Genomic DNA, 12,345 nt, shown 5'->3' with positions numbered 1-12,345 from the left:
ATAGACAGCTATTCGAAGTCAGGTTCAGGATGCGAGATGCTGCTACCAAAAGCACTCACTTCCGGGAAATCCATCAGGACTTTTGCCATTCCACTACCACGCTCGCCACATCCCACGTGAATGATGATATCGCTGTTGGAAAATTTGGAGACAGATTGACTAATCACAGTCTTGCCATAGCCGAAAGCGCTAGGTATGCACACGGTTCCTCCCTGTCCCTTAGGAAACAAGGCGTCTGGAACTCTTCGGCCAACAATGGAGGAGGAACCTGAGGGCAATTTCTTAGCGACAGGCCGGGGGACTCGAACGGGCCATGCATGCATCATGGTGTAATCTGACTTCTTGCCCTCGAATTCTACCTCCAAGACCTTCTCGTCGACTTTGTAACTGCCAGCTTCTGCAACATGCGTAATTGTACCCTTAGCTCTTAGTGGCAATAAGATCTTGTGGTCACTCAGTAGACTGTTCTCGAATACACTTCCAAATACATCACCACCTGTGATAGGGTCTCCTACTTTGAGATGTTCCGATCTGAAGTCCCACGGAATATCTCTGCTCAAAGAAGGAACGTTGATACCGCGAGGAATGCAGATTGAGTCCACAACATGCGCAATAGATCGGAGGGGCCGTTGAATTCCGTTCTATATAGTTTCCATCAATTCAGGTCCTGACTCGACTGACAGTGGCTTCTATTTGAATGACCTCTCCCACAAGTAGGCCATATCCTACCTTGACCAACTCATATACAGAGCAACAATCATGTTCTTAGCGACAATGACAGGACCAGGAACGGAATAGATAGAGCCATGGTGTTCCTCTCAAGCCTCCAGCCGCTCTCGCTTTGAATGCTTTTTCGGTGCCACTGTACGCGTAAACTCGGTCTCAAGAGGAAAGTACTCGAGTCTCAGCAGCAAGAGAAGGATTCAGAGTACTGGTAGCCTAAGGGATGCAAACTTGCTGTGGGAAGCTTGCTTAGTGGTGGAGAGGACTTCAGAGCTGACTGCCTCAATGTTCGCTTCGATTGGCAGTTGGTCAAATGCGTGCCATGCAGCTTTTCTTTGTCGTCGATTCGCTCCACCAACTTTCGAGCAAAGGATTGGCCTAGATAGCTTCCAGCTAGATGAGGGCACCAGAGGGTGCTTGACGGATCGATAACGAAATGGAAAGTTAAAATAGGGGTTGCCAAGGCTGCTTCACGCCATGCACCAGACCAGGGCAGTGCGGCGAACTTAGGTATCTCGTCATTCCCAAGTTGCCCCTCTTGAACCCGATCTCAAAGCTGTTTTGGACTGTCAGAACAGCGTGCACGTCGTATCGCGCTTTTCAGCACCTAACCCTTGAACAGGCCAAGGACAAGCTTGACTCCCTTGCATGCAAATAGGGGGGTGAGTTGTCGAAAAGCGGCCGAACAGGCTACAGTGTCTGCTGACTTTGGTCTTCTGTTCTGGCGACTTGCAATAATCAAATCATATATCTAACATGCTTGGACACAGGGCCCGACATTACTTTCAGATGGACCCGGAAGATGGAGGGTCGTAAAGGCGTTGCTCATGTTTCGTGAGACGCAGCTAGATCTTTATATAGACCGTCAAGACCCTTTCCCTTTCATTCTGTCCCCTCGGCAGGAAATGCACCGTGACCTATGAAGTTGTCCCATGCCCTCCTCTTTAGTATGAAAGCCAGATCTCAGTCCGCATAAACTTTCAGTACCTGATTGGCGCTTGACCTCATGCCGCACACGTCTCCGGCCAAAGCGGGCTTAGGCTATCAATCACCACCTCAAGCTGCCTCTGGTCTTCCCTCCATCTCCGCCTCTTGAAAGCCATACACCATAGAAGCACCCACTAAAGCTCGCATACTCTCGAGTGATCTGCTCAGCATAATATTCACGTCTATAGAAATATCAGAACCGCCATCAAGGGTTGCAACAACCGCTCTTGTCTCATCCTCGACGTCTTCCCTCGGCAAATACTTGGTTTGCCGGTCGTCTCAATCGTGAACCACCATTTCAAACGACCATTCTCGCTTCTGCTGAGCTTCATGAAACACCGTTTTCTCGGAGGCCTGCTATTCTATGCGGGAAGCTTGCGAGAATTAGACTACAGCGCCGGTCAGAGCAGGCGAGCGAGAAACGCTTCCCTCCAGCAGAAGTTGGAGTACAGCTTTCACGGCAGATCTGCTAGAAGCTGCTTCACTTGACCGTCAACTTCAATCCGCGGAAGTTCCGCATAAATCGTCCTGGCAGACGAGAGCCCCCAACATCAGCATACCCCAGTCACTTCCGCCTACCCAGCCGACTCGCCATCCTCTACTGCTATTTCCCCAGATATCTCAGCCCAACCCCGCTCAGAAACCCGGTCCCACGTGCAAATTGCAAGCCAGCAAGATCCATCTTTTACATTGACCCGACAAGGGACAGGTGCCCCGCAGCTGCTTGGTGGTCCTAGCGAGGAGACCAGAAGTCGAAGGAGACAACGAAGTCCTTCTACGAGCAGCGAAGGAGGCTCAGGCCCAGAGGAAATATATTTTGGATATACCGTAGAACAAGAGAGAGGATCCAAAGACCATTCGACCGCCGAAGGTCTCCGGCGTCGAAGAGGGTCACGTTCTGCCCCAAAGCGGCGCCGCCTGATGACTCAAGACATGACACACGAGCTTCCTATTAATTCCATCGGTACTCATCGTCACGTCAACGGGTCATCACGCGTGCCCCAGAAGAATGGAGTCGCTAACGGCACCAACGGCCATTCCACGGAGACTAATGGCATCGAAACTTCACATGCGAATGGTTATTCGCCATCAAAACTCAAGAAGAGGAGTAAAGACTTCTTTGGTCACGATAGAGAAGAGGTTACGAGACTACTCATACAAGGATTAGAGGACCTTGGCTATGATGAAGCGGCAGAGAGACTCGGGCAAGAGAGTGGCTATCAAATTGAGAGTCCATCCGTAGCAGCTTTCCGACACGCAGTACTTGAAGGTCTATGGTTTGAAGCCGAATCTCTACTTTTTGGCCGCCCTAGACAGCCAGATGGAGGGGGGTCAGCATCAGACAACGAAGTCCTCCCCATCAAATGGGTCTGAAGCTAGCAGACGATGCGGATCCAGACTTAATCAAATTTTTGATACGAGAACAGAAGTATGTCGAACTATTAAAGCGGAATTCGAGGACACAAGCACTCACGGTCCTTCAAACGGAGCTGCAACCATTGAATTATGACACGAGGCGCCTCAATGTACTATCAGGGTAAGCTATTTGCTACCACCATTTCAAAATCACCATCACAGGTTCTAGAGCTAACCAATGTATCAGATACATGGTTTCAGATCCTTCGGGAGACTTGACTTGGACCACAATCTTAGATGGCCGTCAGAAGCTGCTCTCCGAACTATCTAGTAGGGAACCCTTGTGTGATACTAAGTTTGATACTGACCATAATATCAGAATTTGTTTCTCCGTCTGCTATGATACCCCAACATCGACTTGCGGGTCTCCTTGATCAAGTCCATCGAGGCCAGATATCGCAGTGTTTGTATCACAACCCGATAAGCTCAAGACCTACCTCGCTTTTTACTGACCACAAGTGCGATCAAAATGAATTCCCCTTACGGTCACCCATAGAACTGACTCAGAGTGACGGCGAAGTTTGGTACGTCGAGTTCTCTCACAACGGTAAATTCCTTGCCGCTTGCGGGCAGTCTCGCACTGTCGTTGTGTATGATACCCATACGTTTGATGTTCGGCACAAACTCTCCGAGCATAGTGATAACGTTCTGTACTTGAGCTGGAGTCCGAATGACTCCAAGCTTATCACTTGTGGCCGAGACGCAAAAGCCAGAATGTGGGACATGATAGTAAGTGAATCTCAATTCATCGTCGATCGCGGCGCTGACCAGTAACAGTCTGGTCGTTGTATATTAATTGTAGATCACCAAGAACAAGGTGTTTCCAGTGCTGCATGGACACCTGACGGTAATTACTTCGTTACTGGAGCGCTCGATAAACACGCCCAGCTTTGCCTTCGTCCGGCAGACGGCCGAGGGGAGCCATTCAACTGGCCGACAGCCTTGAGGACCCAAGATTGTGCTATAACACCTAACGGCCAAAAGCTGGTGGTCATGTCTACTGAGAATTATATTACGGTCTATGACATACCCAGTAGGCGGGAGGAATACAGCATAAAGGTTGCCCACCGAATGACATGCATAAGCGTGAGCCGTGACTCGAGGACGATGCTCGTGAACATGGCCAACGACGAGGTACATCTAATTGACATTGAAAGTGCCGACATTGTTCGGAAATACTTCGGCCAAGAGCAAGGTGGTTTCATCATCCGAAGTGCCTTTGGTGGCGCAGACGAGGGTCTCGTAATCAGTGGTAGCGCAAGTGAGCATTCCCCATTGAACTTCAGAGATACGGAGTATCAATGCTCACACTCTTTTCAGATTCCAAAGTCTACATATGGCACAAGGAGAATGGTACCCTGATCGAGACGCTCGCCGGTCACGCTTATGGATGCGTCAATGCTGTGTCCTGGAACTTTGCAAATCCCACAATGTTTGCATCAGGAGGCGACGATAAGAAAGTCCGGATATGGACCAAAGACCCCAAACCATCGTCCTTACTGCGAAGACGAGTCAGTTCACAATCCTCACATCGCCATACCTACTAGAGAATCGATATATAGTACTGCATTTACCGTGTATAGACGCCCACATGTGAGCCTACTCCAGCGTAGCATAGAGATGCATTTACCGGCGTCAACATGGGCGGACAGGTAAGGGGTGAGTCATCACTACTGGGATATTGTTTCGGCAGGACGCCATGGGAGGCTTGATTGGAATAGCCATTAGCATGCACGAGCATTGATGCATCACGACACAGCGCAAAGTTAAGTGTACAAGACTGATGTAGACCAACGGACATATGCAAGGAACCATAATTAACCTTGCTCGCAATGTTCTCTGGCTGTGGAAGTCTCTTTTCTTACATAAGAACTGCATGTTGTCTTAATGTTGTTGCAGCATCTACCTAGGCGACCCTTGATTCCTGAAGCAAATGATGGAGTATCCGCAGGTTGTCATCCAAACCGACTGATTTCTTGCGGTCATTGGCTTTACTGAACGGCGTCAATTTGTGACTTTCAGCAATCTCGCCGAGCAATTGTGCCTGCATGTCTCCAACCCCTGGCTTAGACTAATCCCATGCGATCCCGAATACTCGGGATGGGTTTTGGCGCACTAGGATCATCTTTCGATGGTCGTCGATAATCGTATGCGACATCGAATGCCAGCATTTTGTCCTGCTCTCACCCGTGAGCCCTCGGACTTACTAAATGATTTGAAGTCGTTTTCAATGGGTACGCGAAGAGCAGTCAGACTCACCAAGCTCTCATGATACCATACCACGTCTTCCAGCACCTTAAGAACGGGAAGCGGGCAATGCGCTGTCCTCACGCCACAATCTGCATCGGGACAGAAAGACTGTGAAGGGTCGATGACACGGTAGATTTTAACCCACACTGTGCCTGCGGTATCTGGTCCACCGAAAACCATCTCCGGCATCGTTCCAGGGCGATCACTCTTCTTCTACACAATCGAAAGCAGGTCGTGTCAGTCAAGCTTGGCTCAAAATAATGTGAATTTCCAGCGGATTTTGCTCGATCTGTGGATGATTTGTGATTCCTAAAGCTGGCCGGACGGAAAGCAGAAAATGGATTAAGGGAAGAGCATACCAAAGCTTCGGTGACGGCATAGAAATCCCACCACATGGCATAGACGTGCCGGTCCGCTGTCAGTTCTTTGATCTCCGCGTCGTGTTGTTCAGATTGAGGGGCCGCCAAGCGGTGGTCACGGTTATGTGTGAGGAGTTGTTCGACACGTTCGAGCCAAGTATCGTCATCTTCGTTTGGCTTTCGTAAAGCTGTGGAAAGAGACGGACACAGCTCCATTCTTGGTGATCGGCAGTGGGTTTTACATGGAAGAATTGCCTTTGAAATTATTTAGCTCTAGGGGGCAACTGTCAGTGACGAGGTTGTGATCCTTTGATGTCTATCATTCACTCGAACTTCAGAGGGCGAATTCGACTGCAGGTTTACCGCTTATGCCTCCTGATCAGGTCAGCAGGTCATGGTTGGTAACCCTTTAAGTAAGTGGTACCGACACATTCAACTCGGTCGGAAGGTAATTGAAGGCCCAGAATGGTCATAAAGAAGATTGACCTAAAATTTAAGGCACTTAAAAAACATTTGGACACGAAGACTTCGCCCCGAGTGGAGGTAGGACAAGGAGAAGTGTGTCGCTCATAGCCACGGACGCTGTTCCGTATGCCATTCAAAAGAGAAAACAAGGAGCAGGATCTTTTCAACCTTCTGCTCCATCTTCCTGTTCCATGCATGTTACGTATCGACGAACTCCCCATCGCCACTAAATTGTGATTGCAAGTGTCAAGTCGGCATGAAATACGCATATCTATAGACTCGAGTATCAATTCCATTGTGAATGACTCGAGGTCGTTTGCTCCACTTCTATGTGTTCACCACTATCACGAAGTTTTTAAGGCGCTGACATTGAGCGTCGGCAGGGAATTACACCCTCAGTATGTACTGGATAGTACAACGGTAAGGGTGCCCGGAATGAATCACCGGTGCCTTCCGACTCGGACCGATGCCGCAATTGCGGTCAAGGGACCTTAAAAGCGCGCCTCCCATCGAGCCTTTTAAGGTAGGGTCCAGGGGCTTCTTCCGAACCTTCACCACCGTAACACCTCGTCAGACTTGTCACCTCCCCACCACAGCAGTACACGTTGTCCTGTACCAACCACTGCCTCCATGTAGCAAGGACTAGAATCTGCCCCTGCATTTACGCACCGCGATCAATGGCAAAAGACTCTGTCCCTACAGTTACGGTCATCGGCTCCCTTAACACTGACCTCGTTACTCGAACGTCCCGGGTGCCAGAAGGAGGTGAAACTCTGACCTCACAGGCCTTCAAAACAGGATCTGGTGGTAAAGGGGCCAATCAAGCGGTTGCATGTGCTAGACTTTCTCGTCGGAAGGCCGCGCCAGGCGATGGCACGGTCAAAGTCAGAATGATTGGCGCTGTTGGTGACGACTTCTTCGGCAAAGCTTTGGTTCAAGATCTGAAAGACAGTTTCATCGATGTCAGTGGCGTTACTGCACGGTCAGATGAGCATACGGGAACAGCAGTGATCATTGTGGAAGAGAGTACTGGAGAGAACAGAATCCTGCTGTCTCCCGGCGCAAATCACGGCCTTACACCCGAAACATTCGTTGAGTTGCCTGCACCGCTACCGGACGTGATTGTTCTCCAGCTTGAAATTCCTCTTGAGACAGTTCTGCAAGTTCTGACCGTCGCTAAAAGCCAGCACGTTGAGGTTGTAATGAACCCCGCACCCGCTCAGAAATTGCCCTTGGAAGCCTACCAAGCCATCACGCATTTGATTGTAAATGAGTCGGAGGCATCCATCATCACTGGTAATGAAAGGAAAAGCATCGATTGGGCTGAGCCTGGAGAAGGGTGGAGAGCTCTTTATCGCCTCGGCTCGCAGCATATAACGGTCACGCTGGGATCTCGCGGCGTTCGCTACGCACTATGCCATGACAAGGAGGCAGAATTGGACATCAAGTCACTAGACGCCAAAAAAGTTCAAGTCAAAGATACTACAGCTGCGGGCGATACTTTTGTGGGCGCATATGCTGTCGGCATTGCGACGAACAAGAGCAAAGACCCGAAAACCATGATGCGCATCCTGGCTCGCGCAAACGAGGCGGCTGCCCTGACTGTTGCACGAGAAGGCGCGCAGGCTGCAATTCCATGGGCTGACGAGTTGCCATCTCTTGGGGCGCAAGCTTGAAAGCTCGTCAAATACAACTTCAGACCATGACGCTGACAAGAAAAGGCCTCCTTATGGCAGCAAATGGAGAGCTTAGCTGGTGGCCAACTCCACTTCCTTAGCTCTACAATTCGAGGTGAACACATAGGTCCGCACAGTGCCAACCAATTTTTCCAAATCTCCGAATCTCCTGACTTATTTCGGGCTCCGCCGTTCTTGAAGCTGTGTCAATGCTCTACAGTTGACTTGGTCACATAGAAATGGATCGCCTGGATCACAAGGCCTAGGTTTGTATGATAGCAAACAATGGTTGTACACTCAGTTTCTCGGGCCCCGTCAAAGCGATTCATGATCAGATGACAAATTCATCACCTTTTGGGGTAAACTTGTTCTCTCAAATTGCCAGGGGTTTTCCTTTCCACTCTTGGTATCTAAGCCTTACGGTATGGGGCCCTCGAAATCTGTCACAGAAGCTAAATGATCGATGAGGTTCAAGTCGCATCCTTGGTCAGACCTGCCTAGAGTAAGACTTGTTATTCAAATTTTGCGCTGAGACCTCGAAGCCTGTGGTTCTCCTAGCTCGACAGCACTGCTTGAAGTGCTTGCTAGGTCGAAGACGGACAGGCAGCATCTTCAGGCACTACTTCCCGACAGCTCGCAACGTAAGTAGATAGTGGCTTAGTGAGATAAGCTTAAGTACTTCACTGGTCGGTTTGCAGGTCGTATGAACACAACCACATGCTTCACAGCATATATCATGATCATAAGAGCAGAGCTGCCATTGACCGCTATCCCCAAAAGGCACCTGTTGTCAACATGGGAGGCCCAGCGTGGGCAGCAAGAGCGGAAGGAGCGATCGATGCTACTTGCAGAAGATCTCAGCTTCCATGTATATTGATAATTTCGGACTTTACTCTTCTAAAGGGCATTGCAATGCTGTCCCTTGGACACTGAAAAGCCGTCAGCTCGAGTCCCTCTTTACTGCCACTTGGGCAAGCTCGCGCAAGCATCAAGCCTAATTGACCAGGAGCTCGTTCTTAATGAAAAATGCCTTTTATCATAGAGCCTGTGATTGAACTTCCCCCACTCGAACGCATCGCCGAAACAGGTGATGTCAAAATGCACCTTGTCATGCTTCCTCACCAATTCGGCTTCGCGGGAGAAGACATTCCACACTTATTCTCATTATGGATATGCGAGATCTTGCCATCAATACAACAGTTCGTCAGACAGGCCAGTCGCATGGTGCCCATTTCCTACAAGATGGATGACGACATCATGAATCACGTAGCGCATGAGAACCAGCATGTTGCTAAAGGCAATGACAGTCAATGTTTGTTGAGCATCCTGGTAAGTCCTTGACCGGAAGCCTGATGTTTATGTTGCATCTCAGGACATGCCGTTTGAAGTTGTTGGAGTCCCTTTCGAAGCAACGTTGTACACTATCCTGCAAGGATGTTCCGTGAGCTAACTCCTGACTTAATTGTGACATTTAATGGGTGGCAGCCAATTTTGGACCGAGCCTCGCCAGCTGCATCAATGTTGACTCGATTATGGACTGACAATCGTCTTCGTTCTCAGGCAAACCTTTACCGGAAGCATGGAGATCCTCTCGTTATTCAGGATGTTGTTCGTGCGGCCAACGGTGAGAGATAAAATGAATATTTTGACAGCCAAAAACGATTCATTCAAGAAATAGGCATGGTATGGTTGAAAATCTACCAGTGTATCCTTCCTGTGGACTTTGAAAATTACAATGTGAAGCCCGTGGCCATTATCTGGCTCTGGCCAGAGGACGTGCGTAGCTTCCTCCTTGCAAGCCAAGTCACAATTAATTTCTGCCCAGCTTGAGATAGTCCCAGATCCTCTCCTTTATGTTAAAATTGCTCAAGAGGTAGCCAAAGTGGATGGCAGTACCACTGATGTAGGATCAGCCTCTCCGCCACCGGACACACCGCCGACTGCTCCTGACGAGAGGCAATGGGACCCTATGGGAATCATGAGGTCCAACACCAGGTGGGCAGCTCTCCAAAGTTGGAAAGACGAGACTGCAGCCGAGGTCGACCGCATTTTGGAAGAGGTTGGAGGCTTCTCCCTCAAGTAAGATGTGTATCTGCAGCAACCCTGTCTGAATCTCATCTGTGGGATTGACAAGTATGGGTGTTTAGCGTGATAATGCTGGGCATCGAAAATCCCTCTTGGGTTGCTGAAGATATTGGGAGAAGCTTTATTTTAAAGGCTTTCGAACTTTTGAGAGTCTGCATAGGTGTGTCTAATTACCACTTCAAATGTTACCAGTCTGACATAAGATAGCAGGCTAGCGGCTAGCTGCTGAAAGCTGCCCGAGAGCAACCGGCTAAGGTACGTAGCCATGGGTAATGACGCCTGGTAAACACTATTGTTTGAACATGACGTTACAGTGACGCTCTTGCTTAACAAGCATTTGTATAGCGAATAAATTTTATTGTATGGTGAGAGTAGTCTTCTTCTCCTCCTCTTTAGGTCCTCTTCATGATTGAGTCGCCTCACACATTTATCATACTACTTCAAAGTGGTTTTTTTTTTTTTACCTTTTCAGTAAAGATTCGGGCCTGTTCCAGAAGCTCCTACTACCCTACTAGTTCACACAAATCCAGGCTTTGCTCTGATCTAGCAGAGAGGTCATCCGGTGCAGATATGGCGCCTCAGATAACGCAACGCACCCAACAAATCTGGCTTCAGGACTCTGATCCAGAAGTTCGTCTCTACTACACGGAGTCTTTGCCAGTCTCGGAACACTGCAAAGGAACAATCCTTCTCATTCATGGCTTCCCCGAGACTTCTTACCAGTTTCGGCATGTAGTAAAGCCTCTGGCTGAGGCTGGTTATAGAACCATTGCTCCAGATTATAGAGGTGCTGGGTTCTCGTCTCATCCTCCTGGCGGTTATACGAAGGATATCCTGAGCCAGGACTTGCACACGCTACTCGTCGAGCATCTCAACATCAAGGATCCAATTCATATCGTGGGACATGATATTGGTGGTATGATCGCCTTCGTAAGCTTTAGTATCCCATACACAGGCGCAACGCTTATCATCACAGGCTTACGTTTCTCAATTTCCGGATGATGTCGCATCCATTGCGTGGGGTGAGTGCCCCTTGCCTGGGACCAAGCATTATGAGACAAATAAGCATACGCCTCCTTTATGGCATTTCTCCTTTCATGCACAGCCTGACATCCCCGAAGCCCTCGTGGCAGGGAAGGAGAGAATGTACATCAAGCACTTCTACGACAGGCTCGCTCAAAAGCCTTCCGCTTTTACTAATGAGGACTTGGACTTCTACGCTACTCAGTATAGCATGCCTGGTGCACTGAGGTGCGGCTTCAATGCATACCGAATGTTTAAGAAAGACGCAGCTCATAATCAGAATTGGCTCTCTAATATGGGGAAGGTAAAAGTGAAAAATATGATTCTGAGCGGAGAAAGGAGTCTAGTCGCTAAAGGCGCAGTTGAGATGGCGGAAGAGGTGTTTGAAAATGTAACACCAGGATTCGTTGAAGGCAGTGGGCACTGGATCGCAGAGGAAAATCCAGAAGACTTTGTCAAGAAAGTTCTCGCTTTTATTGAGCACTGAGAAGATAGGGACGCAATATGGAAGACTTGTTCAACCTACGTTGGAATATAGGCACTATGCGTCTCGGAAACATCGTTCGAATCTGATACTCTTTACTCCGTCGCAAGTTGCAGATCTCAAGCTCAAATCCAAGCTCCTCGTCCAACGATTCCAAGACGTTGGCCAGGCTTCGACACCCAGAAGAACATGGTCCACTCAATTGCCCCCTTTTCGCTGCCAAGAGAACGCTAGCCTAAAACGCGACATTTCCAGCGCGTAAAATCGACCATGAATCTACCTCAGCGTCCCCTCGCTCAAAGTCGAACGACTTCCCAACCTCGACCACCTGCCTGAGAATTTAGGCCAACATTGATTTGCCACAGCGACACATTACCCTCCTCGGAGTGTGATGCATTGCTGGACAAATCCCTGCTAACTCCACTGAAGCGTCGACAACGCTAATCCCTGCCGTTACAAGCCGACGCGAATTGGGGGCTCCAGCCTTGCCACGAGAACTCCCAATCCTGACGTGTGAACTCCACCATTGCTACCGCGAGCTTTTCTCAGTCGTGTTCGAGGGGCGTGACTCCGACACTTCCTACAAGACACTTGGACTCGCCCTGTGAAATTGATACTCCTCATTCCCCGCACTTTTCGACACTTTGAGGACGTTTACCTGACTTGCCACGTTTTTGCCACACTCGGAACGACGGGTGAGGTAATTCGTGAGAGGGTATCTTGACACGCAAGCAATCCATTGAAGTGTTGGTGCTGGAAAAGAGCGGCTTTACACGGCCTCTACGCCTACGAAATCTCTGCTGGCTCTTCTCTTCCTCCATCTTCCTTACATCTCTCGACCCACCCAAGTTTACACGTAGCTCAACCATCACCTGCA

General features: G+C 49.3%; 4 protein-coding genes across 4 annotated transcripts; 3 read left to right on the top strand and 1 right to left on the bottom strand.

Annotated features, from left to right (window-relative positions):
* Positions 1-8: 8 nt before the first annotated feature.
* Positions 9-761, bottom strand: TFP1 (Vacuolar H+-ATPase V1 sector, subunit A; the record flags this gene model as incomplete). The annotated part of the gene is made up of 2 exons (XM_044813869.1): positions 9-531; positions 730-761. 2 exons carry the CDS (start codon positions 759-761, stop codon positions 9-11), a joined length of 555 nt encoding a protein of 184 aa, XP_044669170.1.
* Positions 762-2,643: 1,882 nt separating this feature from the next.
* On the top strand, positions 2,644-4,673 carry KY384_005367 (uncharacterized protein; the record flags this gene model as incomplete). The annotated part of the gene is made up of 6 exons (XM_044813868.1): positions 2,644-2,980; positions 3,094-3,247; positions 3,314-3,396; positions 3,446-3,855; positions 3,904-4,387; positions 4,447-4,673. 6 exons carry the CDS (start codon positions 2,644-2,646, stop codon positions 4,671-4,673), a joined length of 1,695 nt encoding a protein of 564 aa, XP_044669169.1.
* A 2,204-nt stretch (positions 4,674-6,877) lies between these two features.
* KY384_005366 (uncharacterized protein) lies at positions 6,878-7,876 on the top strand (the record flags this gene model as incomplete). The annotated part of the gene is made up of 1 exon (XM_044813867.1): positions 6,878-7,876. The coding sequence occupies one exon, from the start codon at positions 6,878-6,880 to the stop codon at positions 7,874-7,876; it is 999 nt and encodes a 332-aa protein (XP_044669168.1).
* A 1,221-nt stretch (positions 7,877-9,097) lies between these two features.
* Positions 9,098-11,471, top strand: KY384_005365 (uncharacterized protein; the record flags this gene model as incomplete). The annotated part of the gene is made up of 5 exons (XM_044813866.1): positions 9,098-9,205; positions 9,249-9,317; positions 9,702-9,955; positions 10,477-10,891; positions 10,938-11,471. 5 exons carry the CDS (start codon positions 9,098-9,100, stop codon positions 11,469-11,471), a joined length of 1,380 nt encoding a protein of 459 aa, XP_044669167.1.
* Positions 11,472-12,345: the final 874 nt, after the last annotated feature.

This window comes from Bacidia gigantensis (assembly GCF_019456465.1).
Source record: "Bacidia gigantensis strain McMullin 20006 chromosome Unknown contig_245, whole genome shotgun sequence".
Lineage (NCBI taxonomy): Eukaryota > Fungi > Ascomycota > Lecanoromycetes > Lecanorales > Ramalinaceae > Bacidia > Bacidia gigantensis.
The sequence above is the reverse complement of the archived record's forward strand: the minus strand, read 5'-3'. Positions and strand labels throughout refer to the sequence as shown.